Raw genomic sequence first — 13,613 nt, forward strand, 5'->3', positions numbered from 1 at the left:
AACTTGATGTTTGAATTCGTGGTTTCACAGGTGTACATTCTGGCAAGATCTAGATTATAATGGTGTGACTGGGCAGATGAGGTACATTCATTGAACCAAATCACAGAACCGCTTTCTTTCATTCATTCGAACGTTCTCATCCACCCACTTCCCTGCCCTTAGACTAAGCTCTGAAAGTAATGACCTTCAAAGAGTCTGACTGGAAGGTATGTTTCCTGCCCTATTTTCCCACTTCATCCCTTCAACATCCGAGGCTGTAGGCACACCAAACTATAAGGTTTCTCAATTTCTTGTCTTTATGCCCAAGGTTCCCTCCTCCTGAAATGCTCTACCCGTTGCTGAAATTACACATTTTACCTATCCTTTGTGCCCCAGTTTAAGAGCCTCCACCTCCATGAAGACTTCCCAGAACTCCCTGATTTGAGTTCTTCATGGGATTTCATGCATAGCTCTCTTAGGACACTTGCTTATTTCCTGCTTGGTGTCTTTGTACATATTTGGGCCAAGTTTATCCCTCACTCCTGGAGGAGATTAAGATTAGACCGTGCCTAAAGCCATCTTTAAGCTCAGCATCCTAAAGAGATTACTCACTAACTGCCTAAGGGTTTCCAAAGTGCGGTATTTAACAGTTCCCTCTCATCCACAGGGGGTATGCTCCAAGACCCCCAGGAAATGCCCCAAACCACAGAGAGCACCGAACATGATATATACTATTTCTTCCTGCGCAGACATACCTATGATAAAGTTTATTTATAAATTGGGCACAATAAAGGATTAACAAGGGTAATGAAATAGAACAAGTATAACAATATCTCGAGTAATGTGAATGTGGTCTCTCTCAAAAGATCTCACCCTTCTTCCAGAGAGGATGTGAGATGATAAAATGCCTACATGGTAAGATGAAGCCAGGTGAATGACATGAGCACTGATGTAGCATCAAGCTACCATTGACCTTCGGACTATACATGAGGACCGTTGGCTTCCAGACCATGGTTGATGGAAGTGGGGGGTGGCAGAGAAACCATGGAAAGCTAAATGCATTTAAGGATTATTTGGTACACAGCCAAACATTTTTGAATAGTTGGATATTTATTTTAATGAGTCTCAGGGAAATACTTTGCTTTTTATGTATGATAGTGGTAAAACGTTTTCCTTTTTTTTAAGATTTTTTTTAAATTTATTTGATAGACAGAGGTCACAAGTAGGCAGAGAGGCATGCAGAGAGAGAGGAAGGGAAGCAGGCCCTCTGCCGAGCAGAGAGCCGGACACAGGGCTCAATCCCAGGACCCTGGGATCATGACCTGAGCCGAAGCATGAGCCGAAGGCAGAGGCTTTAACCCACTGAGCCACCCAGGTGCCCCCAAATGTTTTCCTTTCAAGTAAGCGTATTAGGGCACCTGACTGACCAAGTCAGAAGACTGTGCTGTGCTACTCTTGACCTTGGAGTCATGAGCCCCAGGTTGGATATACAAATTAATTAAATAAAACTTTATAAATAGGGGTGCCTGGGTGGCTCAGTCAGTTAAGCATCTGCCTTCAGCTCAGGTGATGCTCCTGGGGTCCTGGGATCAAGCCCCAGGCCGGGCTCTTTGCTCATCAAGGAGCCTGCTTCTCTCTCTCTCTCTCTCTCTCTCTGTCTCTCTGCCCTTCCCCCCATCAGGCTTTTGCAAGTCCTCCCTCCCCCCTCTCATATCAATAAATAAAATCTTTAAAAATAAATAAGTGTAGGGCGCCTGGGTGGCTCAGTGGGTTAAGCCGCTGCCTTCGGCTCAGGTCATGATCTCAGGGTCCTGGGATCGAGTCCCGCATCGGGCTCTCTGCTCCGCGGGGAGCCTGCTTCCTCCTCTCTCTCTGCCTGCCTCTCTGTCTACTTGTGATCTCTCTGTGTCAAATGAATAAATAAAATCTTTAAAAAAAAAAATAAATAAATAAGTGTAGGGGCGCCTGGGTGGCTCAGTGGCTTAAAGCCTCTGCCTTTCGCTCAGGTCATAATCCCAGGGTACTGGTATGGAACCCAGGAAAGGGGGGGTGGTCTCTGCTCAGCAGGGAACATGCTTCCTCCTCTCTCTCTCTGCCTGCCTCTCTGCCCACTTGTGATCTCTGTCAAATAAATAAAATTTTTTGGGCGCCTGGGTGGCTCAGTGGGTTAAGCCGCTGCCTTCGGCTCAGGTCATGATCTCAGGGTCCTGGGATTGAGTCCCGCATCGGGCTCTCTGCTCAGCAGGGAGCCTGCTTCCTCCTCTCTCTCTCTGCCTGCCTCTCTGCCTACTTGTAATCTCTCTCTCTGTCAAATAAATAAATAAAATCTTTAAAAAAAAAATTTTTTTTTAAATAAATAAATAGGGGGCACCTGGGTGGCTCAGTGGGTTAAGGCCTCTGCCTTCCTCTCGGGTCATGATCCCAGGATCCTGGGATCCAGCCCCACATCATCGTTGTCGGGCTCTCTGTTCAGTGGGGAGCCTGCTTCTCCTCCTATCTCTCTGCCTGCCTCTCTGCCTACTTGTGATCTCTGTCTGTCAAATAAATAAAATCTTTTTAAAAAATAAATAAATAATATAAATATAAATAAATAAGTGTATTTAAGCTTTAAAAAGTGAGGGTTTTGTTTTGTTTTGTTTTAACATTACAGGAATTACACAAATAGAGAAAAATTCCTGAAGGTCTGAAGTATGGGAAACATCGCATGGAATAAAAAAAGACTAGGAAACCAAAGCAGGGAACTAGTCCATCCTTCATAAATTATTTATTTCAACAGTAGAACCAAAATGTATTCACTTTCTCCATTGACAATCTTTGTTAAGCATGAAAATACCAGAACAGCCCATCTTATAAAACAAAATCCTCTTGACTCCCTTTGGCTGGTGGCTTGAAACGCTGCACCTGCTTCCTCACCCTCCATTTACTCTACCCACTGCCTTAGGGCCCTCACTCCTACCATCTGACCAAAACTACTCATGAAATGATCAAATTACCTACTGACAAAGCCAATAAACCCTCTTCTGTCCTCTTCTTACTTAACGTGGCTCTTTAGGCAGCATTTGGCATCGCTGACTGTTCTTGGAAAGTCCTTTCCTCCCTAGACTTCCCACATCACTGTCCTGTCTATTCAGTCATTCTTTCTTCATCTCTGGTGCTGAATCTTCTTTCATCCCTTAAATGTTAGAGGTACCCCAATTTTTTGCTGTTATTTTTTACTGTTATGATGATTATAAAATGAATGAGAAAAGTAATGCTTCTATCTGGTTAAGTAAACTGAAAAAGTACAGAAGAAAAACCAGAAGTTAAGTTTCCTATATATTTTTCCAGAAAAAAAAATGTATAAACAGACGTCACACAAATGTTCTGCATCTTGGGGTTTTTGTTCCATTTTGTTTTGTTCCTACTTAATAGTCTATCTTGAAGAGCTTTCTGTATCACCCCTTGGCACATAGAATTCTATGTCATTTTTTTACTGGCTCTGTAAATATTCCACCGAATTAATGTATTGTAACTTAACTAGTTCTTTGCTGATGTACACTCGGTAGCTTCCAAGTTTTATTGTCTTAAAATGTCACAGTAAATATCCTTGTACAAGTGAAATTTTAAAAATTCCTGTAAGTGGAATTGTCAGATCAAAAGGAATGTTTTTAATTCTTGTATTATCAAATTACTCTCACAAAAGTTACAACAATGTAATCCCCATCAAGCATAAGACTGTCTGTTTCCCCTCACTTTTGCCAACACCAAATCACTGAACTTTGGTTTATGGAGGGGGGCACCTGGCTGGCTCAGTCTATAGAGCACACAGCTCTTGATCTCAGGGATGTGGGTTTAAGGCCCACATTGGGTGCAGAGATTACTTCAACATAAAGTCTTACAGGGGCGCCTGAGTGGCTCAGTGGGTTAAAGCCTCTGCCTTCAGCTCAGGTCATGATCCCAGGGTCCTAGGATCAAGCCCCGAATCCTGCTCTCTGCTCAGCGGGGAGTCTGCTTCCTCCTCTCTCTCTGCCTGCCTCTCTGTCTACTTGTGATCTCTGAGTGTCAAATAAATAAAAATAAAACCTTTAAAATAAAATAAAGTCTTACAAAAATTTGTTTTGCTGATCTATAAGGTTAAGAACTGAGTTCTCAATTGTTTTGTCTTGCATTTAATGAGTGAGGCTGAGTATCAGTATTTGTTGGTGTTACATATTTTTTTCTGCAAACTATTTATATCCTTGATTCAACTATCAGGTTATTCATCTTACTGATTTTTTAAAAGATTTTATTTATTTATGTGACAGGGAAAGAGCTACTGAGAGAGGGAACACGGGCAGGGTGGGAGAGGGGGAAGCTGAGCAGGGAGCCTAAAGCAGGACTCAATCCCAGGACCCTGGGATCATGACCTGAGCTGAAGGCAGATGCTAAACCACTGAGCCACCCAAGCTCCCCTCATCTTACTGATTTGTAAGAGCTCTTTGTATGTAAAGATAATTATATAACTTATACTAGAGGTTTCTTTTTTTTTTTTTTTTTAAAGTAATCCCTAAACCCAATGGGGGGGCTTGAAATCACAATCCCAAGATCAAGACTCACATGTTCTATAACTGAGCCAGCCAATCTCCCCCAAATACACATGTGTGCTCTGAGTTGATGGCCCCCAAATCTTAAACTCTAGCCTGGACTTCTAGCCTAGCTTCAAGTTCCAGTTGTTGCTTACATATCTTGACCTATATGAAGCTGAATTCTTATATGTTTAGAAACTAGCATATCTTGATCTGATTTCATCTTTCCCCCAATATGCTACTCCTCTTTTGCCATCTTGGCTAATAATCTGATCACCCAATCAGGAATTTCATGCAGAAATCGAAGCCATCCACTTCTTTCTTACCTCCTACATCCAACTGATCAAGGACCCTAAAATGTTACCGAAACAATCGCAACGTCCTCCTAATTACTACTAGCAATGTCACACAAGAGTGAAATGGTGACTGTTATCCCGCTGCTCTAACTTCCCCCAGCCTCTTTGGAAGCACCCCCCTTGACGCTGTGGGGACTAACAAACCCAACCATCTTCCTTAGACTCCTTCACTACCTGCCCCCCTCGCCTCCACACTCGCACCATTTACAAAGAGAACATCTGAATTCCTTGGTAGGATATACAAAGCCACCCACACTGTTCCTATGGTCTGCTTTATTTCACAACCCCACACAGGCTACCCTCCAACCACACTAAACTACAGGCCATGCCTCCAAATACAATGTGCTTCTTCACACTTCGTGGCTTTGTACACACCACTCACCAACAAACAAGCCCTCCTCTCAGTCCACTTCAGGAACACCCATTCAAGACTCAGGTCAAGCATGTCCTTCTTTATGTTTCTGTAGCAATCAGCACTCACCCCTCCCCTGGTGTCAAGTCACATCATTTATTTCATGTGTACCTGCTTCACCCCCTCTAGATGGTGAGTTCCTTGAGGGCAGGGACTAGAGGTTTAATTCATATTTGTATTCCAAGCACCCGGCATGGGGCCTAGCATTTTAACAGGAGTTCCACTGTTGAATAGGTGGATGAATGAATCATTCTCGGTCTGAGCAAAGCTCTGACCTCTTCTGCCTTACCACTTCTACAGCCATTGGGTTCTACACGTATATACAGTCCTCTACCAAACCCCACTCTGGTCCACCCCTCCTCCCAGCAGGGCCAAATACCCTAGCCAAAATTGCTGTTACCCAGGCAGTCACAAGAGTCTGGGTCTGGTCCAACTAGAAGGGGTGGAACAGAAGACAATGGTCTCAGTGTAGGTCCTGACCAATGCCAGTGTGGAGATCAGAGTCCACCCCCAAATCTCAAAGGCAAGTATTGCCGTCCTACTTACTCAGAAGCTAACCTTTAGTATAACCAGAGGGAAACCGATCTCAAGATCATTCCTTTAAGTGGGACTAGGCTTGACAAGTGCTCACGCCACCCTCCTCCAACCCTGAGCCAACAAGAAACACACAAGCACAACAGATCCTTTAGCGGCGACTGGAGCAAACGCAGCACACTTATCTGAAGCTCTCTCCACACCAAAAGTCAGGCCCCACATCATCTCTAGCAAGCAAAGAACAAGACATGATTTCTTTTTCTGGTTTCTTTTTAATAATTTTGTAAAAGCCAGGAAGCAGCTACAGACACGATCGGAAAGGAGACCACGAAAAATAAAAATTTAAAAACCAAGAGGAGAAACAGCAAAGACACACCCTTCACTCCACATTAAATACAGAGCTCTGTTAGTGGTCCCCCACCCACATCCCACGGGATCCCTAGCTTCCCGTGTGCTCAAGGGTGCTCGCCATTATTGTGCAGGGGGACCAGACAGCATTCAGGGGTGATGACATCAGATCGAATGTGTACAGGCACTGCTGAGATCAAGGTCTACAGTTTTGGCCCTAGTCTTGAGTGGAGCTTGGTTACTCTTAACCTCCTCCAGGCTGTGCTGGATCCCATAGCCGAAGTAGATAGCAAAGCCTAGTGGAAAAAGGGGAGTTGTGAGGTAGGGAAATAGTGACCCGTAAAGGCTTCACAGGTCTCCCTACATGAGACCAAGAGGGAAAAGGATTGGGGTAGGACACCCAAAAGGACTACTCTTCCCCAGTGGATACCTACCGATCAGCATCCAGACCCCAAATCGGGCCCAGGTGCCCGCTGTCATCTGCATCATAAGATAAACATTCACAAAGATGCTCACTAGTGGGAGGAGAGGCAAAGCAGGTACCTGGGAACAAAGCAAAACCTTCTTTGTATATCCCATGAGGTGACCTAGAAAGAGATCCCTAACCTACTCGCCCAGAAAGGGAGGGTCCGGGGCACCTGGGTGGCTCAGTGGGTTAAGCCGCTGCCTTCGGCTCAGGTCATGATCTCAGAGTCCTGGGATCGAGTCCCACATCGGGCTCTCTGCTCAGCAGGGAGCCTGCTTCCCTCTCTCTCTCTCTGCCAGCCTCTCTACCTACCTGTGATCTCTCTCTATCAAATAAATAAATAAAATCTTTAAAAAAAAAAAAGAGGGCGCCTGGGTGGCTCAGTGGGTTAAGCCGCTGCCTTCGGCTCGGGTCATGATCCCAGGGTCCTGGGATCGAGTCCCGCATCGGGCTCTCTGCTCAGCAGGGAGCCTGCTTCCCTCTCTCTCTCTCTCTGCCTGCCTCGCTGTCTGCTTGTGATCTCTGTCTGTCAAATAAACAAATAAAAAAAAAAAAAAAAGATAGGGAGGGTCCAGCTCCTACTCATCTTGTGTATTTCAACGCCCACTACACTGCACCTTCTACAGGACTCCAAGGATACACAGTTTGGGGAAACAGAGCTGGAAAGGAACTATGAAGGGTGAGAGAAGTATTCGGCCTAGGTTTCTCTGGTATCTCTCCTTCCTCGTCCAATTAAAGAATATTTATGAACCTTATTAGAGCCCAAAGCATCTGGAGCCTGCTCTTCTGAGATGGGTGAGGAGGTGGGAAGAAAGAGGTCATTTACCTTGAAGTGCAGGGGTGTTGGACTCTGTGGCTGTCTCCAGATGACCCCAGTGATCCCAGTAATGAGCATCAGGAGCAGCACAACCACTGCGGTCCACACCGGGTCTCCAGAAAGCAGTGGGATGGGCCACTGGGCCAATACCAGGCAAAGAAGAGTCAGGAGCAGGGCTTCAAGGGTCAAGGTGAAGAATATCAAAACGGGCTTTTGTGACCAGCATGTGAAGATATCAGACACCCCATTCCAAGGAAGGCCATGCTCTCTCTAGTTCGTCCTCGGCCACCAAATGCCACACACTCCACCACACCCCCCCCGTCACCCCATCACAGTGACCTCGAAACCACCACCCTAGAGAAAAATTTCATTGCTCACCAAGCAATGAGGAACACACATAGACAACTTGGCCAGAGAGCGGAGTGGGGATGGGGTTGAGAGGACAGAAGAGTCCCTGCAGGGTCAGCTTCTCTGCTTCGGGGAGCTTCTCCTCCTGTAACTCCACCTCATCTTCATCATTCCTCAACTCAGGCTGATACCTGAGGCAGGAGTAAGAAGGCAGGATTAAGGACGACCCCTAACTGCTTTAGCATCTTCTCCCACGCAGCTTAACCTCCCTCATCATCAAGGGTCCAAGCTCTTATTGGCGGGCTGGGCTGTCCACATCCCTCCAGGAGAGTCAGGATAAGGCAGGTGGAGGAAGGAGGAGGAACAGACCTCAATAGACCTCAAGCCACGTTCCTCAATCCGAGAACAAAAAAACCCAATCCCGATTTATAGAGAGACTCTCACCTGAGGATGAGAACACAAACAGCCACCAGAGAGTAAGCCAGCAGGGTCCCAATTGACATGAGGTCCACAAGATCAGTGAGTTCAAAGAGGAATGCCATAAATGCTGAAATTGATGGGCAGAAACCAAGAAATGAGAGAAGGGAAGAGCAGAGTTAAGGGAATTGGTGAAACAACTAGGGGAAGGGCAAAGACTTTTTTTTTTTTTTTTACCTGCAATAATACCAGAGACCACAGTGGCCACGATGGGGGTGTGTGTGCCTGTGTGGACCCTGGCAAGGACACGGAACAGGAGGCCATCCTCTGCCATCGCATAGATCACCCGAGGCATGGGGAACATAGAGCCCAAGAGGCTGAGAGAGGAATGGCCAGAGTGGCATGAGTTCACTGCGGTCTCTGTAACCACCCAGCCTTCTCACAGCCCCTTTTTTTTTCCTTAAAGAATTTATTTATTTGACAGAGAGAGACACAGAGAGAGGGAACGCAAGCAGGGGAAGGGGGAGAGGGAGAAGCAGGCTCCCCGCAGAGCAGGGAGCCCAACGCGGGGCTCGATCCCAGGACCCCGGAATCATGACCTGAGACGAAGGCAGACACTTAACCCACTGAGCTCCCCAGGTGCCCCTCCTCAGAGCCCTTTGAAGGGGTATTCGAGAGCACTGAATGCTAAAGCCTAATACTCTTACAGCAGAGGAAAACAAACGTTCGCCACTGACCTGGTAGAAAGAGCACAGAGGGATCCAATAGCCACAACATAGCGGGCAGGGGCCCAACCAGTATAAAGAAATGCCTCAGGCAGGGGACTCTCGGGTTGAAGCTGGTAGTAAGGCATCATAAGGGTAAGTGCCGAAGAGACCCCAAAATACGCCAAAAAGCAGACGAACAGTGAAATCACGATGCCCACAGGGATGGAACGCTGGGGATTCTGGGCTTCCTCACCTGCAGGAAGGGGCACAAGTTTCGGAATAAGGGAAGCAGGTCCCCTCCCCTACACCTCCCAACACCCACCCCTGCCGCCAATGTGCATGCCACCTGAGCATACATTGTATCCTGGCCCCCGACAGAACCAGAGTGACTGTGTTACCAGTGGTAGCAATACAGTCGAAACCAACAAATGCATAGAAACAGGTAGCTGCTCCTCGGAGAATCCCCTCGAAGCCGAAAGGCACAAATCCTCCAGAGCCCAGGGGGCCCAAGCTAAATTGCAAGAAACAGATAGAAAAGGTAAAAGGTATGTTCAGCCTCCTCTGTGCCTTTTCTCTGATGCCAAACTACTCTGCCAGGTCTTTGAGGCCTCAGCTCCCATTCCTCCTCCCCCACCCAATCCCGAAGCCCTTAACATGGCTTCCCCCTTGGCTCCCCCTCATGCTCCCAGCCCTGCAGCTCCTCAGAGTTAATGTCTTAACCTATTGGTGTCATTGAGGCCAGCTATGGTCAGTCTGTAGTCCTCTTCTGTGAGTTTCCAATTGTGCAGGTCCCCCTTAATGAAGCCCGAGATGATGACAAAACCGAGAACCAAAAGGTTCACCACTGTGAACACTTTGGTGACCAGGGCTGACTCACTAGCCCCCAGAGCCAGCAATCCTGTGGGAAAGAAGCAGTCAGGACTCAGAAAAGTCCTCCATTGGAGCTTTGCTTCCCGCTTCCGTGCACAGCTTTCCCACTCAGCTTATCTTCTTTCTCACCATTATCCCCTCCACCAGCCCCGTCTCTGGCTTGGTCCCTCCTAGCCCTGCCCCCACCGGTTCCCTGTGTCTTCCCTCACCAGTGAGCAACAACACAAGGCCCAGAGCAAAGAAGTCTGGATATTCTGCAAGGACATGGGGAACATGCAGTGAGATACTCCCCTGCAGGGTCTGGGAGATGTGGTTCCCAATCAGGTTGTCAAACGCCGAGCTCCAGGCCCGGGCCACACTGGCTGTACCTGGGGGAGCAGAGGGAAAAACAGTGGGGTCAATTTTCCTCCCCCCCCTCCCCGGAAACCAGTCACACAAATAATCCCTGCTGTTTTCACCTATTCTTACTTTTTTTTTTTTTTTTTTTTTTTTTGAAGTGGGCTCTACACCCAGAGTGGGGCTTGAACTCACACCTGAAGATCAGGAGTCAGCATGTTTCACCGACTGAGCCAGCCAGGCGCCCATAGCCTTGCTTTTTAAAAACCCAAAACCAGTCAATTTACGACCCCAGGACAGAGGTTAAGGAGAACGAACAATTTCTCCACACCTTCAACCTTCCCAGCCGGCCCCCCAACACACACACATTTAGGGGTACTGAAGTCCTGTAAATGTTAATTTATCACTTCACCATCGTGCCCCTTCATTGGCCGTGCACAGGATCCCTCCCGGCCCCAGCATCTCACCTATAACATAGGACAGGATGAGGTTCCAGCCCGTGGTGAAGGCCCAGAGCTCACCCACTGTGACATAACTGTAGAGATATGCAGAACCAGAACGGGGGACTCGGGCACCAAACTCCGCATAGCACAGTCCGGCCAACACAGAAGACAGGGCGGCCACCAAAAAGCAGATCACAATGGACGGTCCTGCTTTATCTTTGGCCACCTCACCAGCCAGGACATACACACCTGCACCCAAGGTGCTGCCCACACCCAGGGCCACTAAATCCAGGGTGCTCAGGCATCGGGCAAGGCGAGTCTCAGCCATGCCTGGCTCCAGCGCCCGTCTGCGTACCAGCTTTTGACCCACTCTGCGAAGGGCCCGCCACAGCATTCTAGCTGAAATTGCAGAGGAGCCTAAGATCTGGTGGAAAACAAGACAAAAAGCCCTTCAATGGGGCTCATTATCCCTAAGCTCTGAGAGTGCATGACAATACCCACTCCAACCGGCAAAGGAGCGAAGGGGGGATGGGGAGGACATTTAAGGGGCAAAAGCAAGTGTCTTCCTCTAACCTCAGTCTCTTTCTTAACAAGTAGGAATAAACAGTAACTCACAGGTTTGTAGGACTAAATGCACAGAAGACATGTGAAAAGCCCCTGGGGTACAGAAGCCAGGCACCTCATGAGTGCTCAGTATCAGTCTCTCTCTTTCTCTCTCTCTCTCTGACGGGGTAATTAGGGTTTATCCTAGACCCTAATCCAGGAACCATGGAACCTAATCTGGGTCCATTCCCTGGCCTGTAGAATTCAACAGAACTCACCCCAGGAGCAACCAGCAAATACATCTAGGCAGAACCCCCTTCTCACATCCACTATCCACATTCCTTTTCTGTGCTTACCCCAAGGGTTACTTAATAGGCAAGGTTCCTACACTGCCGGGAGGGCGGGGCGGGGGGAGACCGACCTCCCCGGCAGATCAGAAAGTGAGCACCGACTCAATTTCACCCCTACTCACCAAGCCCACACTGGGTAAATCGTGCTACTGTCGCCCAGGGGAGTAAGCAAATGTTCCCCCCCCCCTTCCTCCCGCCCCTGCAAGGCTGACCAGCAAGAATCAACAGTGGGGCGGGGCTTCGACATCTGAAGATTTGGAGATGCACCCTGAGAGGGGCCCCAGGGCAGTCCGAAATTGTTTGCAACAGAGAGGGGTTCCACCCTACGCCCCCCAACTCAGCTCCCGGCTTCATCTAGAAACGGTCTGGGGCTGAGGTGGAGACGGGAGCCATCCCGGGGCCGGGGTCTCGCCCAGCAACAGGTCACGGCCGCGTTGATGCAACTGCACGCTATGGTTGCCGGGGAATCCTAGGTATGCCCAGACCCTCGCAGTCCCCTTCCGACACACCTGTCGGCCCCCGAGGCTTACCAGAGAGCTGTTCCAAGCCCAGGGAGAGGCGAGTCTCAGATTGGGTTGGGTGAGGCTGAGTTAAGCCGAGTTGGGTTGGGGCTACCGACTTCGTTGTTCAGGCTTCAAAGCTGCGGCTTGGGGTCGTTGCGCGCCAAGCGCCCCCCTTATATACACCGGGAGGCGGAGCCGGTAACGTCATGGAATCCCACCCCCAATCCTCCCTCCACCACAGAGACACTACAGGCACACATACACTCTCTGTCTCTCTTTCTGTCACTCTCTCTCATTCACTCATTCCTCGGCTTTGCAAAAAGGATTGCTTGCAGCCGGAGACGGTTTCCCTCTTGCCACAGCAAGCCCAGCGTGGCAAGGGGCAAGAAAGCAGGGGACAGGCGAGGAGAGGGTGGCCTTTTCCCATTCTCCGAGTTTCTAGTCAGAGCGGGACAATGAGAGGCTTCCTGGCCTGAGACCCCATGGGATTTTCTACCTTTGTGCCTTAAGGGTCAGAATTTGTGATTGGCGGCAGTGGGGGAGGGGGAAGAAGTGGAGGAGGAAACGGCACAGGAAGTCTCCAACTCACTCTCCCTCAGTCTTCCTTAGCTTGCTTTTCTACACGAGGTTCCCTCACCCCTGAAATCTTTCCCAAGGACCATGCCAAGATTATGGACAGCCGTCTGACTCCGATCCCGCAGCTCTCACCCTCAACTGTGGGTATTTCAACGGCAGTCAGCAAGAGATTGAAAGATGATTTTCGGCCACCCCAGATACTTAATAGATTTTTAGGCCTCAGTCTCTCCGTAGTGTATTTCTAGTTAAACTGTTAAATGTGAAACTGTAACGATACTGAATTCTTGGAGGAGGGGGTGTATTTAATTCCATCTTCCTGATGAGTAAGTTGAGGCACGATGTGCCTGACCTCACATCAGAATAATTTTGTTGACCATCTTCCTGATAAACCTATTGGACTTCAATGCCCACCTCCTATAGGTACGGTACCTCACTGAAATGCACAAGAAGAGGAACACCTGGGTGGCTCAGTCTCCCTCTCCCTCTGCCCCTCCTCCCTGCTCAATCTCTCTCTCTCAAATAACTAAAATATTTTTTAAAAATTTTTATTGATTTATTTAACAGAGAGAGACAGATCACAAGTAAACAGAGAGGCAGGCAGAGAGAGGAGGGGAAGCAGGCTCCCCGCTGAGCCGAGAGCCCAATGCGGGGCTTGATCCCAGGACCCCGAGACCATGACCTGAGCTGAAGGCAGAGGTTTAAACCACTGAGCCACCCAGGCGCCCCAAATAAAATATTTTTTTGAGAGTCTCTTCCCTCTTCTTTCTCTGCCCCTCCCCCCACTTGCATGCGCAACCACTCTCTCTCAAATAAATCTTTTTTTCTTTAAATATTTTATTTATTTATTTGAGAGAGACAGGGCAGAAGCAGAGAGAAGCAGTCTCCCTGCTGAGCTGGAAGCCAGGCTCAGGGCTTGATCCCAGGACCCTGGGATCATGGCCTGAGCCCAAGGCAGACATCTAACCGCTGACCACCCAGGCACCCCTCAAATAAATAAATCTTTAAAAAATATTCCATAGGGACGCCTGGGTGGCTCAGTTGGTTAAGCAGCTGCCTTTGCTCAG

At 48.4% G+C, this 13,613-nt stretch overlaps 1 protein-coding gene across 2 annotated transcripts; it reads right to left on the bottom strand.

The window, feature by feature from the left end:
* Nucleotides 1-6,089: 6,089 nt before the first annotated feature.
* On the bottom strand, nt 6,090-12,679 carry SLC7A3 (solute carrier family 7 member 3). 2 transcript variants are annotated; one of them, XM_032331549.1, is made up of 12 exons: nt 12,001-12,679; nt 10,602-11,001; nt 10,008-10,166; nt 9,649-9,826; nt 9,327-9,439; nt 8,959-9,181; nt 8,459-8,598; nt 8,249-8,351; nt 7,835-7,995; nt 7,466-7,632; nt 6,608-6,716; nt 6,090-6,469 (listed from the first exon to the last, which is right to left on the bottom strand). In XM_032331549.1, the coding sequence occupies exons 2-12, from the start codon at nt 10,969-10,971 to the stop codon at nt 6,339-6,341; spliced, it is 1,854 nt and encodes a 617-aa protein (XP_032187440.1). In that variant the 5' UTR covers nt 10,972-11,001; nt 12,001-12,679; the 3' UTR covers nt 6,090-6,338. The 2 variants fall into 2 exon arrangements, with proteins under 2 accessions (XP_032187440.1, XP_032187441.1); XM_032331550.1 differs by lacking the exons at nt 9,327-9,439; nt 9,649-9,826.
* Nucleotides 12,680-13,613: the final 934 nt, after the last annotated feature.

Source organism: Mustela erminea, chromosome X (assembly GCF_009829155.1).
Source record: "Mustela erminea isolate mMusErm1 chromosome X, mMusErm1.Pri, whole genome shotgun sequence".
In the NCBI taxonomy this organism is placed as follows: domain Eukaryota; kingdom Metazoa; phylum Chordata; class Mammalia; order Carnivora; family Mustelidae; genus Mustela; species Mustela erminea.

Excerpts from the sequence above, each read along its gene's own strand:
- SLC7A3 (XM_032331549.1), bottom strand. The coding sequence starts at position 10,971 with ATGCTGTGGCGGGCCCTTCGCAGAGTGGGTCAAAAGCTGGTACGCAGA. Across the intron at positions 8,352-8,458 it reads GGTCTCTGGTATTATTGCAG|CATTTATGGCATTCCTCTTT; the intron begins GTAAAAAAAAAA and ends CATCAATTTCAG. Across the intron at positions 7,996-8,248 it reads GTTTGTGTTCTCATCCTCAG|GTATCAGCCTGAGTTGAGGA; the intron begins GTGAGAGTCTCT and ends CTCCTGCCTCAG.